The sequence below is a fragment of the Melozone crissalis genome, unplaced genomic scaffold, assembly GCF_028551555.1.
Source record: "Melozone crissalis strain CALT ecotype California unplaced genomic scaffold, PUWL_Pcris_2 ptg000019l_1, whole genome shotgun sequence".
Lineage (NCBI taxonomy): Eukaryota > Metazoa > Chordata > Aves > Passeriformes > Passerellidae > Melozone > Melozone crissalis.
This window is the reverse complement of record NW_026535797.1, coordinates 4,370,308-4,395,584: the sequence shown is the minus strand read 5'-3', so window position 1 is coordinate 4,395,584 and position 25,277 is coordinate 4,370,308. Positions and strand designations below refer to the sequence as shown.

Below are 25,277 nucleotides of genomic sequence, written 5' to 3'. Positions count from 1 at the left end.
CCCCCGGCCCAGCCCGGCCCGGCCCGGCCCCGCCCACCGCAGTCTCGCGAGACCCGCGCGCGCCGGCGGGAGCGGAGGAGGGGGGCGTTGGTTCTGACGTCACGTGGGCGGTGGCGCTGACATCACGCGGGAGTGGCCCTGACGTCACGGGGCGGGCGCCAAAATGGCGGCGGCGGCGGGAGCTTGGCTGAGGGGCTGCGCCAAGGTGACGCCTCAGGGCGGGACAGGCATGAGGGGACAAGGGAAAGCTGCATAGGGGAAAGCGGCACCTCCCCGGCCCGCTGCCGGGTGTGGGTGTCTGGCCGGGGCTGGGCATGCTGGGGTGCAGGGGCAGCGCTGCGAGGCGTGAGGGTGGTGGGGAGCGTCCTCCTGTCCTTCTGCCCTGTGCGTTTGTGCGTGGGGCGGCGGGGTTGGGTTGGGCGCTAAGGAAAGTTCTGTGAGTCTCGTGTAATGCAGGGAGGCAGCAGCGGCCTGGCAGCAGCGGCGCTCCGGGGGCTCCTGCAGTTACAGAGCAGCCAAAGCTGTGCCCGGGGGTGCCGGCACTGCCGGGGAGCGGCCCCGAGAGCTCCGGCAGCCTCTGCACCGCTCGAGGATGCTCAGGGTGCGGATTGCGGGGTGTCTGTGCAGAGGAGGCAGTCTGGATCCTGTAGTAGCATAAATCACTATCTATAGTAGAAGAGCAGGAAAAAAGGCAGGGAAGCAGCAGCCAAGGATTTAAGTAATGCACATGCTGTTTAAATAACTGCCTGAAATTAGTGGTACTACATGGCCTCTAAGAAAAGAAAGCGGCACAATAATGTAGTGACTTGATTGTTTATTTAGTTTTTAAATCTAAATATTGACCTAAAACATAATTTCCACACTGGGCTATTCCTCTGGGACAGCTGTGAGTTGCTGCTCTTTGTGTGGGAGTTGCCAGCATTAATCCCATCCTTGCATGCATCCCATTGCTTTTAAAACTTTTCAAGGTGACCTTTTTAGGAATTTTAGGAATATTCGTTTGCTCCTGCAAAGGAGCAAAGTGTCTCAAACAATCACTGACCAAAGCATGGTTGATAAATGCCTGAACCAGCTTGGAGAGGGCTTGGAGCACCCTGGGGTGGTGAAGGGGATTCACCTTCCCTGTGATTCACTTTATTTGTGCCACCATGGAGGAAAACACTCTTTTCTTTGTACTTGGGGATGAAGTGGTGGAGGGAGCAGGAGGTTTGTGTGTGGTTTGCAGCCCTGCCAAGTGCTCAGGAAGCAGCCCAGTGTTAAATACAAGTGTGCATGTGTAGGCTCACCTTTTTCCTTCCCAGTCCTGGCCAAGGACAGACCTGCACAGGGGAATGTTTGCACACCTGGTGCCAGGTGACCCCAGCATTGCTGCATGTCCTGCACATAATCCATTCCTGCCTGACTGCTCCCAGAACATGGGCTTTAATCTCTGTTAAAACAATGTTTTCTTTATTTTGTGAACACCCACAGTAACTCCATAATTAACATCATAATTTAAAAGTGTTGCAGCTACTGCTGACCATCCAAATGTACTCATAATTTAGCCCAGTGGTTGTTTTATGTCACCAGGGGTGTTGAATGTGAATAAACACTGAATTTTCACAGCAATATTTATTTTCTCTATTACCACCTCTGACTGTTTGTTCTGTTTGTGCCAAAATCAGAATTTTCTTATCACAGCAAACGTTTGCTTCTTGTCTCCACAAGAGTTCATGGATGTGCTTCCCATCAGTTCTCCAGCCAGGAAGGTGACAAGTGTTGAAAGCCGACATGAAAGAGGGGGAATTATTAGAAGGATCAAAGGAATTTTTACTTCCTGACCCCAGATTTCTGCTGGTTCTGGAGGAATGCTGCAGCCACAGTGTGCATTGTGGGCTTGCCCTGTGTTGTGTGGGCTGAGCAGGCACCTGCTGGGGGCACAGCCAGTCTGTTCCTCACTCTGGGGGTCACAGTCACCCAAAATCCTGTGCTGGCAGATGTGGTTTCATATCCCCCATTGTTAGTGTTCAAAACCACACAATCACGGGGGATTATATGCAGTGATTTTTATTAAGAGCTCTGGGAATCAGGGTATATTAACCCAAATCTGACTCCAACCATACATCCCAAATGATCATGTTTTATACTCTATTGTTACATAACTTTCATGTTAATTATTGAACTTATATTGTTCTATTGTATACATTAATTTAGCCCCTCTCTGAATTTCCAGCATAGTTTCTCACTCTTCTTCTTATGGTTATATAATAATTACATTTAATTACTAAACAATCATCACATCTAACAATTATATAATTTATCATACTGCTTACGCAGGTGCAGTTGATCTGGGAAAGCACAAAGCCTAACATTTTAGATTCTGTCTTTAACTTTTTCCAGGGTTCCACTATCACCATGGCCCAGCTGTGTCTCTGCTGGGGGTTTCTGTCACCACTTGTCCTGCTGGGACATTTGTGTCTCCACACTTTGCTCTGACAGGGCAGAAGTGCCAGAAATGTGGAGCTGAGATCAGCCCAGAGTGGCTCTGGGGAGCAGAACAGAACCATTGTTCTGCCCTTTTGGGGCACAGACAAACTGTGCTGCTTTTCAGGAATTCATTTCAGCTACTCAATTTAGCCCATTACTTTTTGAGCCAGATCCCTTATGCCAATTTCTTTAAAATCCTAAGGAATTATTCTGTGTTTGGAAAGCGGATTTGCCTTCATACCAAACTTGCCTTTCTAAAGCCTGCTGTGAGGCAATGAAGTCTTTGAACACAAAAGTTTTTAGGTCTCTGAGGGACAGAGCTGTCACATTATCTATGCCCTGACAATCACTGTGTGTAGCTTCCTCCCAAAAACCCATGTTCTGTTCATTTTTGTGACTTTTGCCATATATTCTTAATACTATTCCCCACAGTAAAATGCTCAACTTGTGCCCTTTTGGTTGGACAACCAATGCTTCTTGAAATCATTGTTGTATATTGTGGACAAATGGGGAACAAAAACATAAATCACTTAGTTTTAGTTCCTTCCCATGCTTTTAAAATAAATCAGCCAAATAAGACACATTAATTATTGGTTACACTGTCAACATACTGACTGTGGGATTTTAACTGTGTGGAAATTACCTGTACAGAAGCATTCAAATGCCAGGGCTTGGGCTACAAAATGTGTGCTCATTCTGAAAATCATTACGTGGTGGGTAAGAATTCAGTTTTAATAGAGAAACCCACAGTGCAGTTAAAAGTTGGGCTCTTTCAAAGCAAAATGCCAATAATCCACATGAGGGGCTGTCAGATTGCTTTATATAATAAATAATAATATATTATAAAATAAATATTTATTATTAAACAATAAATTTAATAAAATATAAATAATATATAATAAAATAATGTATAATAAAATAAATATTTAATATACAATAATAAAATAAATATTTATTATTAATAAATTTAATAAAATATAAATAATATATAATAAAATAATATAAAATAAATTTAAAAAGTAAAATAAAATAAATAAAGTAAAAATATAATAAGAGTTGCTGGTCCCTAGAAAAACAGGAAGAATATTAAAATCAGTCAATTAAAGTTGGCAGGCCTGTAAAAATCATTATATGTGTATTTTATATTTACTCTTGTCATTCTTGTCAATGAAAGTATTAATTCAATTGAAATACACTCTGAAGTGAGTATTACAGAAGTAATACTCACTTCTCTGAATATTGCAGTAGACTTGCAAAATCACCTACAAAATAAATACTATCAGCAGGGTTTATTTGCTGTAAGCACTAAAATTGACTAAAAAATGCTTGTGAATACTTTGTAGAATAAAAGTTTGTAAACTTCCAGGAAGAAAACTGTTTCATATTAAAAGAAAAGTAATTAAAGGATATTTTCTTTTAGGACAGAGGGGAGGGGGAGGTTATATTTTCTCAAAAGCTTTCAAGCTGAACATTAGATGTAAGTTATATTTTGTAATAATTTACTGAATAAAAGCACTGGGTGAAGTTACAGATGGTTGTCTGCATACAAATCTGACTTTTTGCATGTTCTGTGTTTGTTGCCAGCAGCTGAGAAGACACATGCCAGCACACCTGGCTCCTTGGAGGGTTTCTCCCTGTGCTTTCAGATCCTCCAAATCAGAGCTCAAACCAAACGTGGCCAGTGATGGACTTGCCTGTGCTCCACTTCAAACGTTCACTGAAGAGGAGGCCATGCTGAAAGACATGGGTAGCTATCATCTCTGCAGTTAAAATTCAGCAATGGTTCAAGTAGAAGGGATATTTGAGCTTAAAATTTCGTTTTCATTATTTATTTCTAGTCAAATGTTGAGATTTTTTGGGGGAGTTGTGCTTTACGCCTGATGTTGCTTGGGCTACTTTTTCTTCTGACATGCATAACCTGTCAGAAGCACCACATTCCTGTTATATTGTTTCCCAAGGAGACTGTTCATTTATTTATTTATGGAATATTTACTGTTTTCTCTCTTCCCTTCATTGCAGTGACCAAGTTTGCCCAGGAAAGAGTTGCACCTTTCGTGCAAAAAATGGACGAGAATGCGAAAATGGAAGAGTCCATCGTGCAGGGACTGTTTGAACAAGGGGTCTGCACTCCTTTACCTAATCTTGTATTTGGAAACTAACAGCAATTTATGTATCTCTAACATTGCCTTGTTCAGATTTATAGATGAAAAGATTGAGGGATATAATTCAAATGAACTAATGAATCATTAAACATTTTGGAGTTGTCAATCACACGACAGCTTTCTTTACAGCATTATCACTCCATCTTTTACTGTAATTCTTTTTCCATCTCCCCCATACCACATACTTCACCTTATCTTTTAGCTCCTTGTCTTCCCTCCCTCAGTTTTTTTTAATTGGATGCAGGAAAGGCAATGACTCCAAGTGTTGATGGAGAAGAGAACCAATATTCCTCTGTGCCTTACTGGGCAGCCATGAGGACAAACATTGCCAAAATCCTGGTGTTCATTCCTGGATTCAATTTTAGCCTTTTCCGCTATCAGGGCCAAGAAATTCATATATTTGCACCTTTTCCATTTCAGCTGATGAGTATTGAGCTTGGGGAAGAATATGGAGGAACTGGAGCTTCATTTTTTTCAATCATATTGGCAGTGGAAGAATTGGCCAAGGTTGATCCAGCTGTGGCTCTTGTGTGTGAACTCCAAAACACTCTAACAAATAAATTGTTTACCACCTATGGAACAGAAGAACAAAAGAGAACTTACCTGCCCAGGGTGTCCAAAGATACAGTGAGTCAAAGTCTTGCTTGACTTAACTATTGAAATTATATTATTGTTTAGTAATGTTAGTGGGGATTTTTTTTTCAGTGGCTAATGTGTGTCTGCAGCTCTGGAAAATATGTGTGAACTTTGAAACACTGGTTAGAGCTGAGATCTGTGGTGATATAGATACATCCTGTCATCAGTAGCTGAGAGGTAAAAGTGGAAAGGCACTTATTAGTTTCATTAAAATTTCATTTACTGTGGAAAAGAGCTGTAAAGCAGTTGACTTTGAGAGATGTGTAATTACACAGTGTTTCTATTCTTAATCTTCATAGCTGAAACTCAGTTACTTCAATGCAATAGGTTAAAATGTTTGAATTTAAGACACTTGTGCTGGCTTATAAGTATTTTCCTTATAGAATTTATTTATATCTGTGAAAATTAAATTGGCTTTTTCCCTTCCCTTGACAGTTAGGCAGTTTCTGTCTGTCAGAGGCTGGGTCTGGCAGTGATGCTTTTTCCTTGAAGACTCGAGCTGAAAAGAAGGGAGACTATTACATTATCAATGGCTCAAAGATGTGGATTAGCTTGGCAGAAGATGCAGGAGTCTTCTTTGTCATGGCAAATACAGACCAATCCTTAGTAAGTTGCTACAGAATTCTTGCAGTGACAGCTGCTGAGATATGAAACTGTGGATTTTATACTGATAATCTGATCTTACAGGTTTATACTCTGTGCACCTTTTCCTAGCTGACTGCAAACCTTTAAAGATATTTCCCAACAAAACTTGAGGCAGCAATTTGGTGAGCAATTGAATAAATTCCTCCAACCAGGGAAAATAAGAATGTCAGGATCATGGTTGCACAGCACTGGTGGTGTTCTGAGTAACAGGACTCAGTCTTACATTTTTCCAACCTTTCTGACTTAGCTGACAACTTCCTGTTGTTAAAAGGCAAAATGGAAAATATGTAAAATATGTCCAGTGAAAAATCACATAACTGACTATGCAAGTATCAGGTTTGTGCCCAGTGTGGGTGTGGGTGTAGATTTTGAGGGATATTGGTATGCAAACCAGTTTTTGATTATTTTTAATCCCCCAGGGCTACAGAGGAATCACCTGCTTCGTCGTGGATCGCAACACAGAGGGGCTCCAGGTGGGGAAGAAGGAGGACAAGCTGGGGATCAGAGCTTGTTCCACCTGCCCAGTCACCTTGGACAACGTGAAGGTATTGTAAGTTCAGCTCTTAAAGCATAACTTGTGTAAAACTGGAACCTGGCCACAGATAAGGAAAGAATATTAACTGAATTCCCTATTTTTTCCCCTTGGATAGACTGATTGTTGGGCATATTTTAGCATCTTTCTTCCACAGAAGTCTAGAGAGGGGTTGGATTTCTTAAATTTTGATGTAATTTTCTTTCTGTCATCAGTTTATAGCCATGGAATGCTCTAATCAGCTATCCTAGGAATCAAACTGTGGTTTATGTTTTATGCCTTCACTCGTGAGGAGCAATTGCTAAAACTTGTGAACTCTTTTAATAGTTGCAAAACAGAATAGAACATGAATAATTGGGTGGTTTTATTTTTTAGGTTCCTGAGAGCAGTATCCTGGGACAAGTTGGACAAGGCTATAAATATGCCATTGGAATGCTCAATACTGGCAGGATAGGGATTGCTGCACAGGTGGGTGGTTTGGTTTGTTACTGAGCACAGCCAGGATATCATTTGAGTCTGGACTGAAATCTGTCGAATATTTAAAGCTGTTTGGAAAATACTTTATTAAGAGTTCCATTGCCACTAGATGTCACTGTTCCCGTAGCAAAGTGACAGCAAAGATGGGAAAGTTGGAGCAGTTACAGCTGCCAGTGGGAAAATTCTGTGGTGACACAAGCAATAGACTTCAAAAACATTAAATGGCAATTAGCTTCTCTTTGGTCGTTAACTTATTGCTTCTGAATTATGTCCACGTTCTTGTCTTCCACTATGAAAATTTATTTTACAAAGAAAACTGACTTTGGAAACTTTAACACACTGAGATGTATAAATTAATGCTTCCAGCTGGGATTGTATGGGGCTGGCAAATGTAACCTAGTGCTAACTGATGTTTTCCCAACTTGTTTTTAAAAGTCAACTTATTTTTAAAATAAATGTGATTTTCTCTAGCAGAGCTGTTCCAGTTCATTGTTGTGTTTGAAAATTGTACTGTATGGTGTCTTAGGGGAGAATATTTACCAACCTTGGAGTTATTTCAAAATGTTGTATTTTGCTGTAAAGTCAGTTTGGATTTCAGAATGCTGCTGATCTCAGTGGAAGTCAGCCCCAGAATAAAATTACTTGTGATAAGTTGTTATAGTTTTACTTTACTTTTGAAAGTAATATTTTCTTTGTTTATACTTTATTGTGCAATATTTTTGTACTACCAATCTCCTTTATTTGTTGCCCTGGTTTGCAGACAGACCAGAAGAAATCATCTTCATGAAATTGAGATTTTCCACGTGGCAATACTCAATGCTGATAATTGGGCTGGCTTTTCCATCATTTCTAAAGATTACCTCTGATTAAACTTTGTCTGATATGGCATTTAAAAAGGGCTGTGGGCCTCACTGTTCCCAGAGATATAAATAATATAAAGGCTCTGCCAGTAAAATACATGCTCTGGATTTTACTCTTAATTACTCCAAGTTACACCTTAATTAAAAGTTAAGGTCAGGTAGTTGTTATATCTTAATTACTGCCTTCTCGGCACCTTCAAATTAAGAGAAATGGACTTGACAAGAGCAGAAGCTCTAAAGCCCTGTGGTATTGAGTTTAGTTTTGCAGTTGGAATAGTTTTAAAAGATAATGAAGATCTTATAAAAGGTAATTGTGGCTTTGAAAACAGTTTCAGATGGTTTTAGTGCAAGGCAGCTGCAATATTATTACAGGTGCTGAAGTTGATGTACTTTGTTCTTATAATTTATATAAGGAGATGACAAATCTGATAATGGAGCTGATTAGCAGCAGACTTCAATGTTTTCTTTTACTTTTTGCCTTTGTATAATTTTTTTTTCTGTTGTACATCATTCAAGGTAGTTTTTCTAAGCTGTCTGATGTGACACTTTACTGCTTCTGCCTTTGTGGAAAGACAAAATTGATCAAAATTCTTTTACAATGGTTCTGCAGAGTTGGAAGATAGTGCAAGAAATGTTGTCTCTCCTTCCACACCACTCAGTTTCTAAATTCTGAAATAAATTGCTAATTCTGGCAATTCAGTCTGGTGTCCTCTAGAAAATGAGAAATTATTTTGCTTATGAAAATAGTTTTGATTAATCATTCAGATTATTTATCCTTTAATGGGGTAATGCAGATCTATAGATCTTCAGTTTACAGTCATTTTCTTATGCAATTATGAATTTTCCAAAAAAACACTTAATATTTTTGCAATTACAGCTGACCCATAAGTTTTGTTCAAAAAATGAGTGGTAGTGTTTTCACAAATACTTGCCTATGGTAAGAAATGGGCATGTTAGAGGTTTGTTCCTCAAACTTTTATTTTTTATAACTCCCCTCAGTTTGTGTGATAACTGTGAAATTCTGGCTCCCAGGATTCTCTATACAAGCTTTAACAATATCTGGGTAGGAAGAAAACAACTTTTCTCCTGGATATCAACCTGCCTGACCAGAAGATGACCAATTATGATCATCTCCATTAGGTGCATTTAATGAATCAATTTTTTTGACCAAATCCTTATTTTTCCTCACAGATGTTAGGACTGGCCCAGGGCTGTTTTGACCGTACAGTTCCCTACACAAAGGAGAGAGTCCAGTTTGGGAAGAGCGTGTTTGATTTCCAGGTAATTGTTAATGGAATCTTTCCTCCAACAAAAAATAGTGACCATAATAAACAGTATAATTAGTATTATGATTTGCATAATTTATGTTCCACTTCACGTCTTCTCTCTCCTCCTCAATATTTGAGTATTTTTCAAAAATATTTTGGATGGACGTTCATCTGCCATGTAAAATTCAGCAATTCAGTGCCTTTGCAAGTACCACACAAATAATTTAAAACTTTACATATTTTTAACATATTCCTTTTGCTTGATAACTTATTGACATTCCTTGATGATAATACACATGGAACTCCCTTCTGATTTTAGTATCACACTATACTGAATGTGCTCCACTTTTTATATCCTTTCATGAGGTGAAGGAGAAGGGCTTTTTCTGAAGAATAAAAATTATAAAAAGATGATGAAAACTGAATTATTAGATTTCCTGTGTTGTACAAAGACATTTAGTTTTCATTATAATATCTGTTTCTTACAGCCAAAAAGACTCTTTGTTGCAAAAATGATGTATAGTTTAATAAGGAAGATACATAATTGTAATTACTCTGGTAATTTTCTTGTTAAAAGAAACCTACATCTCAGCTGAAGAGAAGGAACATTAGCACTACTCATAATTTATGCAAATTTTAGGAAGCACTCATAGATACCTAGGAAATGATTGGAACTACGTCTTTTGAATGGGAAATGGAATTTATAATTGCCAAATCATTTTGGTATTTTGACCTGCCTATATATTTCTGCAGATCTGAGGGAATGGTGTTAATGTTCTAATAAGATGAAAGATTTCATTGTGTTTTAGTCTACTAAGTGTTCATTTTCAATGATCATAATATTTGGGTGTTCTTAAATAAACCCATTCTTCTGTAATACCATTCAGATATGAGCTCCATCACCCTTGAATCCATTCCTCAGTAGTGTCCTCTGTTCTTTTAAGCTGCTTCTAAATCTTGTCTTGTGCCTCTGGGGCAAGGAAAGAAGTTGTTACCTTGCCAGTTCTCCACTTTTATTTAAGAAATATTTGTTTACAAGTCTTCCTTGGCTAAGCTCATTAGGGAACCAGACCTGGTTTTGTCTCAGTGAACAGCTGCAGAATGAAAAATGCTGCTCTGTCTTCCTCATGCCTTTGTAATCCTGAGGAGGATGTTAACATTGGGATAAAATTATCCTTTATATTCCTGGGTTTAAATAGGTAACCCTCTGTCCAGTCAGGCAAAAAGAACCCCAGTGCTCCTGAATCCAAGAACAGGAAAGGGGAAAACAGGACTGCAGTTCCTGAGAGCACTTCAGTGGCCCAGGAGTGTTCCCAACCTCTGTCAATAAACACAGAATTGTCGGAACCCAGGAAATTCCTCTGACTGCCCTGGAGGACTGAGACCCTGACAGGGGGCTCAGAGACCTTGGCACAGGGTCAAAAACACCTGTGCCTTTGATTTTAACCCATGGAGACAATTCCCAACTTTGTGTGAAGAGTTACAAACCTCAAGAGTTTGAATAGAATGATAGTTAATTTATCACAGGGTGAAAATGTAGAATTTTGGGGTTTTAGAAGGGAGGTTCAAGAGGCAAGATGGAGGAATCTGGGCATGTCTTGTCCTTCCTCCTGTTTCTTCTTAGCCTCCATCTTCTGCTGTGATGGTGGCACTTTTGGATTGGTTTAGAGTAGAGACAAACTGTCTAACATAGGTGATGGATGTTGGAAAATTATTGTAAATAAAGTACACGTAGTTTTTAGTATAAAAAGCTAACACCACCCCAAGGCGGTCAGTGTGCCACAGATCAACATCCTAGACAGACCTCAGAAAAAGAATGTTTTAGATAACAGAGAATAAACAAGCTTGAGAACCAGAGCCAAGGAATCCTGACTCTTTCTTCGATCCTGGGGCTGGGAAGAAGAGACTTTGCAACACCTCGGGGTCATCTCGACACCAGAGACCCTGTCACAGAATTACTTCCCAGCTGGACCTGATGTTTTTATTTTAGAGTACATTGCATGGTGAGCAGGATGGCTGTTGCTGGCAGCTTCAGAGGGGCTGTGGCTCTGTGTGAGTGCTGTGCTGCCCTTGCAGGGGCTGTGGCTCTGTGTGGGTGAATGCTGTGCTGCCCTTGCAGGGGCTGTGGTCAGTCTGAGTGCTGTGCTGCCCTTGCAGGGGCTGTGGCTCTGTGTGGGTGAGTGCTGTGCTGCCCTTGCAGGGGCTGTGGTCAGTCTGAGTGCTGTGCTGCCCTTGCAGGGGATGCAGCACCAGATTGCCCAGGTGGCCACGCAGCTGGAGGCGGCCAGGCTGCTGACCTACAACGCGGCGCGGCTGGCGGAGGCGGGCAGGCCGGCCATCAAGGAGGCCAGCATGGCCAAGTACTTCACTGCTGAGGTACCTGAGCTCCCTCCCTGCTGCTACAGCTCCTTCTGCTACCCCCTGTGTACTCAGAATTCATCTTGGCTGTGCAAGCTCTGGATGTACTTCTATCTCAGTAAAGGTGTTCCAGGCCAAGTTGGGTGGGGCTTGGGGCAACCTGGGCAAGTAGAAGAAGGTGTCCCTCTGCCAAGGGATTGAGATGAGTTTTAAGATCCCCTCCTGTTGGGGAAGATGAAACAGGAAAGCCTTATAAATATGATTGTCTGGGAAAAGATTTTGAGAAAATAGAAACTGTAAGCGAGATTGAAATGAAAGCAAGCTTTGAGATCCCTTAGTTACTGAACAACTGGAAAACAATCGTGTGGCCAGCTGAAGGTGATCCCCTTTTGATGAAATAATGCCCTCTGCTTGCACACAGGTCCAAGGGTCAGAGGAGACCCTACAGCTTGGCAGAAGGATCCAAAGAGGAGTTTTTAGGGTTTAAAATGTAACACAGTGTGGTAATGTAGTGATTCTTACAGGCTGTAAGGCTGTATGTAAATGTTATAGACTTTGTATATTGTATTAGATTGGTTAGTGAGAATTAGAATATTCAACACAGAAGAAGATTTATTGTGTTGTAACAGGAACCTCACTCTCCTTTTTTACACCCTTATGCTCTCACCCCCTTACTCTCTTACACTCTCATCCTCTCTCTCCCTCTCTTCTCTCAGTCCTGCTCTGAGCTGCGGCTGGCAGCTCCCAGCAGGCCCTGCACCCAGGCCCTTTGCAATAAACCGCAAATCCCAGCAGGCCCTGCACCCAGGCCCTTTGCAATAAACCCCAAATCCCAGCAGGGCCCTGCACCCAGGCCCTTTGCAATAAACCCCAAATCCCAGCAGGGCCCTGCACCCAGGCCCTTTGCAATAAACCCCAAGTTCCACGACCTGGCTGCAGAGATCTCTCATCTCCTGCCCCCCAATGCTCCAACATCCTCCAACCCAACTCATTCTGTGTTTCTCAGTCCATGAACAGAATCTAAATTAAGTCACCAGAGAATAAGCTGCTCATGCCCCTAAATAAAATCTTTAAAACCAGCCAACAACACTAAAAGAGGACAGTGAATTAATACTTTCACTTATCAGGAAAGATTTAGTTTTCTCAGAAATCTTATTGTGACATGAGAAATGACACTGTAAAGAATTCAGCTGGTCACATGTGTGAGTCTTAACATGACTCAAAACTGGATGGCTTTTCCCTCTTTGCATTTGCTCTCTTGCACACCACTGCTGGTCTTTTGCACAGAGCAGCATAGAAACGATTACAAAACAATTAGTGAACTCCTGATGTCCTCTGGTTTATCTTGTTTTTATCCTAAAATGGCTTGCTGAAGATGAATACCAAAATACTCATCCTTCTTCCCTCCTGTTCTGGTCTCTGCTTTATTCCCTGTTTTGTTATTAATCAGGTACAAAGTGTAAGTTTTACTGCTGCTGTCTGAAGTTGAATCCTGTAATTCTGAAACTCTCTTCACAGGTTGCAACACTGACAACCAGTAAATGTATTGAGTGGATGGGAGGTGTTGGATTCACCAAAAATTTCCCAATAGAAAAGTACTACCGTGACTGCAAGATAGGTGAGTGCCACTTCCTTACCAGTTATCTCTTGTGCCTTGGTGCTATTAAAGTTTGAGGAGGAAGGCCTGGCTTTTTTTCTCAGGATATTTTTTCCTTGAGACTGTATCAACACTAATTCAAAGGCTCAGATATAAAACTTTAGGTATAAATGTATGTACATGCAAGGCTAGTTAAAATGTTTGATTAGATACCAACAAAATGTAGGCACAAACACCATGTATCATTCTATTAAGAAAATTTCTGTAAAAAAAAAAATTAAAAATAATTTCAGTTGCTTTAAGATCTCAATCCATGTGGAGTTCTCTTTTCAAGGCTTTCTTGTTTATCAGGATAATCCTTTGACACAACAGTTTGATATTTTTAACAAAATTACCCTTTGGCTTTTATTACAACAGCATTTGGAACTTCTTCATTTTTTTGGCTATTTAAGACTTGCTTTTCAGGAAAATGTCTTTGCATTATGTTTTGTCAGCCAGAAAAGTGCTTTTATTGTTACAGATAATAAAACGGGAACGTTTATAATATTATATAAATAATTACAATTCTGTGCTAGTACTTGCACAGTAAAGCTTCATTTCATAATTATAAAGTTTCTCACTGGGCTTTAGGATGATATTTTGATCTCTCTTCATAAATTCACTCTGGGTTTAGAATCTATTAATTTGTTTTCTTCTGATTTCAGGTACAATATATGAAGGAACTTCAAATATCCAGTTGAGCACAATTGCAAAATTCTTAGCACAGGAGTACTGAAACCATAAGGACTTTCTTGATGCTATATAAAAATTATTTCCCTTAACACTAATTGTAAATTTATTGGTAATTACAGAAGGCATTGGTGACATCATAAATAAGAATACACCATCACAGTGAAATCATAGGGAAAACCATGAGTTTCCCATTTCAGGAGAGGGAGTGATTCATGTGAAATCATGAATTCCACATTCAAATCCAAACTTCTTTCTGCCTGAGACACTTCCAAGCACTGGATTTAGCTCCCTTAAGTTATACCAGCAGTTCACCTCCACTTGGAGATATCAGAGTGAAAACAAAGGAATCCAAATCCCTGGAATCCAAGTCTCTGGCATTTCTGTTTTTCCCCCTGGGAGAGAGGACTCTCCACGTGCAGCAGAGCTGGTGTGGGGTGGAGCTGCACTTGGGGTGTGCTGCTGCATTAGCATGGGGTGCACAGAGAGGGAATTGATGCTTTCCTCTCTCCCAGGTGGAGTGATGTCTGTGGAGCTGCTGTAATTGGAGTCATTTTTACAGCAGCCCTCAGTGTGTTCTTAAGGATATCTTTGTAATTAAGCCCTTGCAGCCCCAATTTGGACTCCTGAAAGGTGGATAATATCCACCTCCCTTTCCAGCCTTCTCAGCTGTTAAGGGTTTTAATCTAAGAGCCTATTTATAGTTCTCCTTTCATAAAAGGTTGAGTTGAAATCTTTCTGAAATGGGGTTAAAAAAGCTCTAGTAGTTCTGCAAAAGGACAGATATAAGCTGGGTAATGGCAGTGCTGTGATTCTACCTCCCAGTGGCCTTTCCACATTCAATGCATTTTACAAACTTTAAAGGGAGGCACTGTTAATTTGCAGCCTAGAATTCCTTGCTGCTGGAAGTTAGTGCTTCTCCAGCACAGTTTTTCCCTTTTTTAAGAGAGAAAAAAGGGCAGGGGGTTGGGAAGTATTTGCTTTTTTTATTTGTCTCTGTTTACTCTAAAATTAGACATTTTATTTACAGCAGAAACCTCTTCAGTGCTGGAGAGCTAATTAACTAATAATCAAGAGACAGGAAGCTTAATATATGAAAAATCATCCTAATTGCTGTAATTGGCAATCTGTTTCAAGTGTTTTGGGGAGGGAAGGATTGGTTTTCTGGTTTTGGCTGACTTAGAGGAATCTCATTTTTAAAGCTTGCCTTTCACTGATGATTCACTCTGAGTGGAGCTTAGAACATTACAGGCTGAGACTCCCAGAGGATTTCCTAGCAAAACCAGGGCAAGTGACACTTAACAAGTGGGATTTGTAAAACAAGCAGTGCCTTAGACAAAGAAACAAGCAAGGATGAAAAGCACTATTAAAAAGTTCTCTGACTTCAAAGGGAAGTAACTGCTTTAGTGAATTAATCCCGCCATGTACACACTCTGCCTGGTAATGGGCAAAGAATTATTGTACTGATTATCCTTGTGCCAATAAAAATGCCCCTCCCACATCAGTTTGATCAAGAGCTTTGAGATTTACAAAAATACAAGAGTAGGGAGGTAGGCTAGATGGTTTCTGAAGTTAGCAATATTATTATTATTAATCATTATTAATGCATTTCAGATTTACTTGCAGGCTTTGTTTCAGCTGAATTGAGACAGCTGGGGAAATTTAGATTAGAATTAAGACTAGTTTTAATTCTAATTTAGATTAGAATTAAGACTAGAGTTAAGATTATAGACACCACAGCATTTAACTACATTTATTCTGCTCAACACAATCTATCTGTAAATCCAAAACAATCAAACCCACACTGCAAAATGCTGGAGTTAATGCTGATTGCTGTGCCAAGGTGAGGCAGGTTTAATCTGCTTTGCTCACATGAGTGTCCACAGAAAGCAGGGTTTGGTTTTTGCTGTGATCTCCTGGTTTGTGACACTCTCAGCTTGGCATCTGCAGTTCTGTGTGAGACTGTCAATACTTTACTGATTCAATTCAGTGCCAGAAGCAAACCCTTTGTGGAGGAAAGTGCAGAGCTCTTTGAAGGACTGTTAAGGGCTGGATATCCAGGATTATGTAAAAAGACTCTCTTTGTGTAGAACTGCGTCAGGTATCCATTTGAAAAGATAACCAGGGGAAAATGAGATTAATGTGATTCCTCACAGGCTGATATGGGATGCCTGAGTCCAGCAAACAACCTGAACATCCTCAGCAGCAATTCCACAGTAGCTGATGAGCTTTTCTTCTCAATAAAGCAAGGTCAAGCCTTTAACTAATGTTACAGCTGTAAATATTCCATGTCTTTGTTATGTATGCTGTATTTTGTACACAGTCTTCAAAGAAATAAATAATGTATTGTATTTGTATACAAAATTTTGTGGAGGAGTATGTGCACAAATCAGTTACAACCCCTGAGTAACTTTCCTTGCTGTTTTAAGAGGACAGGTACCTGTGTGGAGAGCATTGGCTGCTCAGGTCACTGATTGTGGGGAGTCACAGAATGGTTTGGGTTGGAAGGGACCTGAAATCCCCCCCTGCCCTCTGAACTCAGCTGTTTGCTTGGGAATGAGAACTGCTGTTGTCCAGGAGCTGTTTGGAGCTGCCTGTGCTCCCAGCCCTTGTTCTGCTTTGGGACAGGCATTTTTGGGTGGTCATCAATGGCAATTCTACATTTGGCACTGTGGGCACAGGCTGCAGAGCTGGTGTGGGCAGTGCTGGGAGGCTTTCTGAGCTTTTAAGCTGCTTTATGTACTCAAGATATATTTTATTAGTGACTTTTCCCTCTTTATGCCCTTAGTCCATCCAGTCTGTTGTCCTGGAACAGCAAATCAGTATCAAATGTTGCATGCCAGCTTCCCTGGTTAGAAGAAAAGACTTGTATTGAGAATGTATTTGAAAGTGCCTGAATTTTGCTTTTTACTTGATACAATGTTTGTATATGAGTTCATGGTTCTCTAATAATGTGTAATTTAAAATTGTTGCCAGATCTTGCAGGTTTTGTACCAGGCTGTGTCATGTCAGCTTTCTCTAGCTCTGTTCTGCTTGGTGATCAAGGCAGATTCCCACAGAAGGGTTTAATCACTACTTGGGAAACTCAAATACAACATTTTGTATCATCTTTTCTCTGCTGTTGTTCTTTCTTTCATATTTTCTTTTCCCCATGTAAAGATTGTGTTAGAAAAGGCTTACATCAACTACAGAGTTATTGTTCTTTGGGAGCCTTTTGCTATGCAAAGACTTTTCTAATTAACATGTTATTGCATTTCCACTTGAAAATCTTTTGGTGAGAAACACATTTCAAGTTCCTCTACCAAGCCAAGCTCGATTGGAAGCCCAGTTTGTTTTGAAAGCAGCTGTCTGACTTCCCTGAGCTGGTACTGGATACACAAAAGCTGAAGAAATGCTTTTCCTCAGCCCCAGAATGTATTCAGGGTAACCAGAAATAACCAATGTGTTCCCTAATAGCTTGTTTATTGTTCAAAGGAACATACAGTGTACACTGTAACATTTTTTTCTGGTGAAATATTCAGAAATATAAATCAAAAATATGTGCAGTCTCACTAGACAGTAATAGCATTTTTATATATTTTGTCTTTCAAGATCATTTGGATTTACATCTTTCTGAAGCTGTTCTCCCTCTCAGTAAATGTAGAGCTGCTAACGCTGGAGGACTTAGACAAACTAAAAAAAGTCAAGTCTTTAGTGATTCCTGTTTAGTGAGGCTGAAGAGGGGCTGCTTGCTGCCTTCAGCCAAGTCTCAAGCAATGACCCAGCCCTCAGTGGAACAGAATCATTTTCTGATCATCCTCCTCATCACATCAAGTTTGCTACAAGACTCTTGGATTTTTTTTGGCCTGAATTGTTTTCAAGGACACCCTGTAAATTCTTCTATTCCTTAATTTCCATCCTAAACATGTAAATTAAGTGCAAATTTTTCAGTGCAAACAGAGCAGGTTTTAATTTAACACTGTGTTGTTGAGGTTTTCTGCTTTTGTTTAGATCATTCCCAAAAAACATGATGTTTGACATTAGCTTCTCTGGACACTTTTTAGTTTTCTGTAGAAGAAATTTGCTAAACTGCTGTAAAATAATCCAGGAATGATTTAAAAATAAAAGTTAAGGTTCTGGAACATAGTTAAATAGTGAAAAGCTCCAAAGAACTTGTTTGTTCAATGGAGCTGCTGAAGATGGAGTTGGTCCTCTCAATGTCTGTCCAACCAGGCTTTAGAAGGAAAATAATTTTCTGTGTTTAATTGCAGCAGTGCCTACATTTGATTGATAAGGCAGTTTATTTTGACTGTTGCATGAATAATAAAAGCTTGATTCAGCAGGATATTTGTCATAAAATCCATTTGAGTGCCATGCAGGATTCACAGTTTCCAAAGACCAAAAGAAGGTGCAGCAGCAGATCTTCCATTTAATGCTGGAAGAATTTTAGCTCTCCTGCTTTGACTCCAGTGATCCAATTTGCAGAGATAAACAATTCTCTGGCAGTAATGCAGCTTGCCATTATTTAATAATTATTTAAAATGTGCCTTGTTACCCTTGTGTAAGAATCTGGGCAGCAGGGGAGTGCTCTGATTCTGCAGGGGCTGACACAGCACTGGTTAAAGCACCCCATGGTCTGGTGTCTCAGACTGTTCTAATTTAATAGCAAACCTTCTCTATCCTGCTGCTTCTATTTAGAAGTGTCCAAAAACCTTTTTTTTTTTTTTTTTCTTCCCAACTGTAAAAGCCTTCTGGCACTAAATTACATCTATTCCTTGACTGAAACATATCTGCTCTATGCTAACCTCATTATCCAGGAATGATTTCTAGAAGAGGAAGTGAAGAATAATTAAATCATTCCTAACTGAAGGAAATGCTTCGCAGAACTATACAAATTCCAATTTGGCCAAGATGCTGTGGTTTCAGATTCTATTTCTGGGAAGGGCAGAGGGACAAACAGTTATTTTTGGAGCCATGGGCAGCTGGGTTCTGGCTGCAGTTTCCTCTCTTACCTTGAGCTGGGAGTGGGCTGGGACATCCCTGCTGAGGAGGGAGCACATTTCCTGCCACCACCCTCCTCAGTACCTGCCCTGATGGTAGTTCTGGTAAATTAAACTCATCCCCCTTGCTGCAGGTGTCACCTGCCCTGCTTGGTGCTGGTTGAAACCCTGAAATGCCCCTGAATTGGGGCATTTTACTGCAAAATCCTCCCTCAGCCCTGATCTGAAGCAGGGACTTGTCAGCAGTGGTGCCCTGCCATTGCTGCCAACACAGCTGTGAGGGGACACACACTTCCCCCCCTCAGCCTGGGACACAGGGCCTGGAAAAAAATCATTTTGGGGGTTAAAAATGAGCTTGCTCTGTGTGTGCTCAGCCTGGGCACAGCCCCTCATGGGGCTCTGCACTCACATATTCAGATTTTCACATTTTTCCATCTGCAAATCTCACTCTTCCAAAGCTTAAGGCAAAAAGGAGCTAAAAAAAACCCCTTATAACTAGCTCTTTTTATATGGGATTGTTTGCAAGTATATTAGTGATGTGTAATTGATTTATTAATTGGGAAATATACAACTGGCATGCTGGAAGAACAGCTTTTCAGTGTTCTGAAAAGAACTTTGGTCTTTCAAGGAATCAGATCACTGAAATGAGTTATGCATTCAAGAAATCCACTTAGAATTAAGAACATATGTCCTACTTTCCCAGCTTTTCCTTTAAAAGTTGCATATTACAATAATGGAGTGTAAAGAGTAAACTTCAGTGATTTGCAAAAGGCACCAGCCTTGTGCCTTTTCCAAACTGGTTGATTTATGTGCTGTTTGCTGTTTTTGAGAACACAAAACAATTAATTCATGTGTGAAAAGAACAGTGAATTAATCCTAGAGAGCCCTGGAGCCTTTAAAGACCTGAATCATATGTTGAGCTCGTTTAAAACTTGCATAAGAAATTAATGTAGAATAAAGCCCTTTAATTTGAAAAGTGCATCTATAGTAGGTGTCCCTAGGATATCTTCTGGATCATTATTCAGAAAGGTTAAGGAGGACTTTATTTTTTCCTTTCTTTCTTTCTTTTTTCCCCCTTATATTCAGTATGTATTTTCCAGTTTGCAGCTCAACGTGGTGCATTTCAACTTATAAAGAGGCAGAGATTTTAAAAAGGAACGGGGAGCTTTTTATTCACCTTCCACTTAATTTCCTTGCTGCCTTGCCAGTCCCAGCTTAATGAATGTAATTGCTACCTTTGATGAAAATACTATTATCAAGATCACACATTACATTGGAAAACAGTTTTTCTTTAAACACAGCTACTGCAGTCTCTAATTATGCATGTAACAAGTGGCTCCTGAACAAAAGAGCATGTTGTCTACAATTGCTAGGAATTGGAGCAAGGCAAATTTGAACAAAGAACAGATTAGATTTGCTCCATGCTCCACAAAGCCCATTCCCCTGATTAATTTCCTGCAAAAACTAAAACAATTCTCTCTTAAAAGAAACTAACCCTCATCCCCAGAATGATCCATATGCCATTTGTGTCAATCTATATGATGATAATGGCTACAGATTTAAATTATTAACTATTAGGTGGAGTAAAATAGGAAAGCTCTTTTATAAACTTACCTTTTCATATGTAAATAAGCAGTACAAGGACTTAAGGAACAAAAACCTGACTTTTCTGTGGAAACCAGGAACAAGAAAGCACCCAGTAACTGAAAGTCTGAATTGTGCATGTATAATCCAATTATTTTGTCAGTTTGCTCTGTGTTCCGTGTTCTGCACAGGCACTGCAGCAGGAGAACCAATGTCCTGTTGGGTTTTCCAAGGATGACACATTTGAGGGCTGATTTCCTTGTTTCCATTTGAGGAGAGTTCTTCTGAAAAGGTTTTCATTTGATTCTCAAAACAAATCATTTTGTCAACAGGGTTTGATGAGCCAAAACCAGATTTGGAGATGTATTTTGCTATCATTCCATGGAAAAGCAGGTAAAATTTTGAATTAGTACATGGCCTCAAATAAAATCCTGCAGCGTGGATTGAATTATTTTTTGGTATTTCTAATCCAAGGAATTAGTCACAACAGTTTAGAGCACAGTGTTATTTTTCATCCCTACTTGTATTGATCCAGGATCCCTAGCTGTGGTACAGGATGCATATAAACCACACTCAGGTGGGTAAAAGCCAAAAAATAAATAAAGAATCTGCTCCAAGGTGTTTACAAGCTGGGTTAGGACTGGGTGTGAGCTAATACAAATGAGGGTTTGATTATTTTTTAAGGAAAATTGGTTAATTTTTGTCCTAGAAGGAAATAGCAGCAGGCATGGTGGTTTTGGTGCCAGCAGTGGCAGAGTGAGGGGGCAGAGGTGTGTGTAACAGCAGCCTGGTTTTCTCTGCACAAGAGCTACCAGAGTCTTTGTGTCCTCAAAATGTCCCTGCAGAGATCCCAGGGACAGCCCTGCCCCTGCCACACCTGTCACTTATCCCTCTCAGTCCCAAAATCTGCTTTGTTTTGGGTTATCACAGTCCTTCCCAGTTCACATTACTTGTAGTCATATAAAATCTTCCAAATCTACCCTGCAGATCAGGAAAAAAAACCCCAAAACCAAAACCCCTCCTAATCTTAAATGTGGATAGAATTAATCAAGATGTAATTATGACACCAAATGAAATTACTTGGGACATAAAATCCTTCTTCGCCATCTTTAAGAAACTGAATTAAAGAAAATGTAAGACATTTCTTAGAAATAAAAATAATTTCTGTTTCCAGACAGTTTTTCCAGGTGCTGTGGGTCTTCTGCTGATGGGACACCACAGAGCCTGCACTGGTGAGAAAAGTCCATTAGAACAGCCCCATGTTTTTGAGGCTTCTGTCTGCAAACATTTGTGATGAAACAGAGCAGGCCTATAATTACTACCTGGGGAAGCTGGAAAACAAAACCAATATATCCACAAAATCCAGAATAACTTGTGGTTTTGTTCCCTGTGTCCCCTCAAACAATTTGAAAGCAATCTCATGAGCCTGGGCCAGCACCTTTGGGTACTTTTCTGAGAAAGTGTCAAGGTGTGAGTTTTTCTCCTTTTAGACACAAATCCATTGTTCATCTCTTGTTTTAATGCACCATTTGCTCAACACACTGTAAAAAAAGCTGGCTGGGGAGCTTGGCAATATTCCAGGGGCAATTGGAATGTTTATCCCTTCATTACACTGTCCCTATTTGGGTCTCACATCAGCCAAATGCAGAAGTTTAGCACAGTTCCTGGTGGAACCCACAAATCTGTGTTTTTCTAGGTGTGATGTAGCACCTAATAATGCACTTTTTTAGCACAGCCATGGTCTGGAATAAACATTAATTCACAAAATCCCCCATGCCCCTGGTGCAGGGGCTGTGTGGGGACACAGCAGATTCCTCTGGGGGTGTGATGCACCTGATTGCTCAGGGGGATTGCTTCTTTTGCATAAGAGGATCAACCAGAAACTAAAAACTCCAGCCCTGAAGCCTGCACATGGTGCTACAGGGAATGGAAAGGAGCCAGCCCCAGATCCAGCCCTGGCTCCTGTAGGGATCCTCCTCTGACAGAGGAAAGAGCTGCTCCCTCCCTTTGCACAGTGACAGGACCCTTGTGCTGATCACAAATTGGGATCTAATTATAATTAGCCAGTGGTGGGGAAGAGTAAATAGTGGGCCAAAAAGGATGGTAAAGAACTGAAAAGGAGAAGGCTTTAGTGAGGTTTTACACACCTCAGTCCCCTTCTCCACCCAGTTCTTAAAATAGATCAGGGGGCAGACCTTGCATCCACATTTAAACAATACCAGAGCAAATAATCTCTTTGCTTTCAAATAATCTCTTTCCTTTAAATAATCCCAGTGGGGATGCAAAAGGGAAAGAGTCAGTACAGAGCCAGTGATGCCTTGTGCAGGCTGACCTAGGACAGAGAGGCTGGAAAGAGCTAAAGAACAAAGCAGGGATTTATTCAAAGGATCTCCTCCATGGATCCACCGTGGGCAGCACCACAGCCCAGCCAGGGCTGCACCCAAGATGAACCAAAATGGCCCCAAAATGCACGGCCGGGCACGGGGTCTGTCCCTGGGATCAGTTCTGTTCCATTTGCACCTTGCAGTTCATTGTCCCATTCCAGCTTTAGCCCATGCAGTCCCACCCTGCTTGTTTTTCTCTCTGCAGCCCACGGTGTTTGTGCTCCTGGGCTGAGATTTGGATCATTTGTCCTTGGTGCCCAGCTGGAGCAGGAATTGTTTTGTCTCCCTGCTCTGTGCACAGAGCTCAGCATCCCTGATATGAAACCCAGACCCACACACTAAAGCAGCACAGAATGGGACAAATATAAAAACTGAAACCTGAGGCATCACCAGGGGCAGGTTTTTCCTCAGCTGTGCTGGGGCTGAGCACAGCCAGCTCAGTGCACCTCAGCTGGCTCACAGGGGCCGTTTGTCTCAGGCTCTTCCCTATCCAGATGTATGATCCAGAGAGAAGGAAAAAGGAGTTGAGGTTTAAACTCTTATCACTAAAGTGAGTCTCCCTCTACATTAAAAAACTATCCAGACATTGTAACAGGAATGGGTTCAGTTCTTATGTCATAAATTTGTGTGTGTAGAAAAAAGACTTATTGGCGAATTTAGCAGTATTTTTCGTTGAACTGGCAGTTGCTAACCATTACACCAGTATTTATTTGATTCTTAAAGAGCACAAAAGCATGGACTACAAATAAAGAAGATGGAGTAATAGCTTTTGACTGGACCACTAGCTTTAAACTTGAAATGAAGTGTCCAGTTTTGAGTTACTGTGTCCAAATGCCATTTGTACAGTTTGAAAAGTGGGGGCATTTTTCCAGCTTGTCACTGTTAGCTGTAGTTCATTCCAGTGAATGATATCACTGAAGGAGCAGTTGTTCTGCTATAAGTACTTCACTCATGACTGGAATGTATTAAATGTATTAATCTGTGCCTGAGAGCGTAATTTAGGGAAGCCCTACATTTGACACATTCTTGTACATCCTTATTTTATTGCCTTTTCCTGCAGGTAACAATGTCTCAAAAGCAAAGGGACGGGATGAAGTTAAAATTACATGTCACCAAATATTATATGCGCTTTATGCCGCTCATTTCCCTGTCAGAATTACGGATTTTCAACAACATTAGTTTAAATATGTTTATGACTTGATTTACACCTCTGATGTCAAAATAAAATGCTAGGCAGGAGCCCAAGGTTTCTAATGAGCTGGGAGGTGAGATGAAGCCATGAGGGGAATGTCCCCAGCCTCGGAGCTCCATCTTTCATGACAAAACTCTGTCGTGGCCGGCGCCTGGGCCAAGCAAAGATAAAACGCGAGGGTTGAGTTATCCTGGAGAGTATTTGTCAAACCTGCTTTAAGCCAGCGGAATAAAAATGTATTTTTGTGGCAAGGTTAGGCTTTGTGTCAACGAAGTGAACCCGTAAAGCATTTACAGCCACCTCGTGACTATTGCCTGTCATAAATTTGAAACGCTGTTAATCCATGGGTGCGTAATTTTGAGCACCTTCCGTGGAATTATCCCCCAAATTGCTGGGGGAAATTGGGGATGGGCATGGTCAGAGGTAACAAATAGCATTTTCTGAAGGGTGCTGGGAGCTGTGCACCTGTGAAGAGGAGCTTGCTGCCCAAACCAGGTGTGGTGTGGGAGCCCTGGCTGCTGCAGGTGCCTCTGCTGTGGTGAGCAGCCCTGGCTCTGAGGAATTAAAGCAGTTTGGGTGGCTGGATTAAAAGCACAGCCCTGACTGTGCTGCAAACCAACTAACTCACCTCCCCTTCCTTCAGAGCCCTGGCTCTGAGGAATTAAAGCAGTTTGGGTGGCTGGATTGAAAGCACAGCCCTGGTGACTGTGCTCAAACCAACTCACCTCCCATTCCTTCACAGAGCATAAGGAGAATTTAACAACGGCGCATCCCCAATTTATGCTCACCCAGAATTTCCCTGAGGAGCTGCACCCCTCACCCTCCAAACCGCCTGGGCTGCTCCTTTCCTTTGACACCCACGTGTTCCCTTGTGCACATCCCAGAAGAACCATCCCAGGCTGCCCGTAGCTTTTCTTATTGGGCAGGAAAGCCTTTGGTGCCGAGATGCCCCAGCTCCACCTGCAGGCATGGTCATCTGGCAGTGATGGGGATGATGGAGGAGAGGGGACCAGAGCCTGAACTCCGACCTTATCGATCCAGCCACCCCCTCCCAGCTGAGTGGCTGCAGCCCAGTCAGCTGAAAAGGAATTTAAAGGGCGCCCGTGGTCCCCGCGCGGCCCTCCCGTCATTAATAACGTTTTCATCCGTGACAGTGATAAACACGCCGTACTTGAGGGGAGTTTATTAAGGTCAGTCCATAAATAAAAATTAAAATTTAAAAAAATGGGTTTACACAGATGAACAGATGGATGAATAAAGTGATTGGTAAAACAATAAATATGAAAATAGACAGATGGATGAAGTATCTCTAAAAGACCAATGCCTCAAATGCTGGCGGTGTTGTACCAGACCCTTCTCTCCTCTCTGATAAAAACCAGATTTAATGAAGCTGCTGCAGAACTTATAC

General features: G+C 41.1%; 1 protein-coding gene across 2 annotated transcripts; it reads left to right on the top strand.

Moving 5' to 3' along the window:
- Positions 1-144: 144 nt before the first annotated feature.
- ACADSB (acyl-CoA dehydrogenase short/branched chain) lies at positions 145-13,892 on the top strand. Of its 2 annotated transcripts, none has more exons than XM_054277430.1 (11): positions 145-205; positions 4,054-4,213; positions 4,486-4,586; positions 5,049-5,255; positions 5,700-5,870; positions 6,329-6,454; positions 6,817-6,909; positions 8,970-9,059; positions 11,285-11,422; positions 12,923-13,022; positions 13,706-13,892. In XM_054277430.1, exons 1-11 carry the CDS (start codon positions 164-166, stop codon positions 13,774-13,776), a joined length of 1,299 nt encoding a protein of 432 aa, XP_054133405.1. In that variant the 5' UTR covers positions 145-163; the 3' UTR covers positions 13,777-13,892. The 2 variants fall into 2 exon arrangements, with proteins under 2 accessions (XP_054133405.1, XP_054133404.1); XM_054277429.1 differs by having other exon boundaries at positions 158-205; positions 4,051-4,213.
- The last annotated feature ends 11,385 nt before the right edge of the window (positions 13,893-25,277 follow it).

Excerpts from the sequence above, each read along its gene's own strand:
- ACADSB (XM_054277429.1), top strand. The coding sequence starts at position 164 with ATGGCGGCGGCGGCGGGAGCTTGGCTGAGGGGCTGCGCCAAG. Across the intron at positions 6,455-6,816 it reads TCACCTTGGACAACGTGAAG|GTTCCTGAGAGCAGTATCCT; the intron begins GTATTGTAAGTT and ends TTTATTTTTTAG. Across the intron at positions 11,423-12,922 it reads CCAAGTACTTCACTGCTGAG|GTTGCAACACTGACAACCAG; the intron begins GTACCTGAGCTC and ends CTCTCTTCACAG.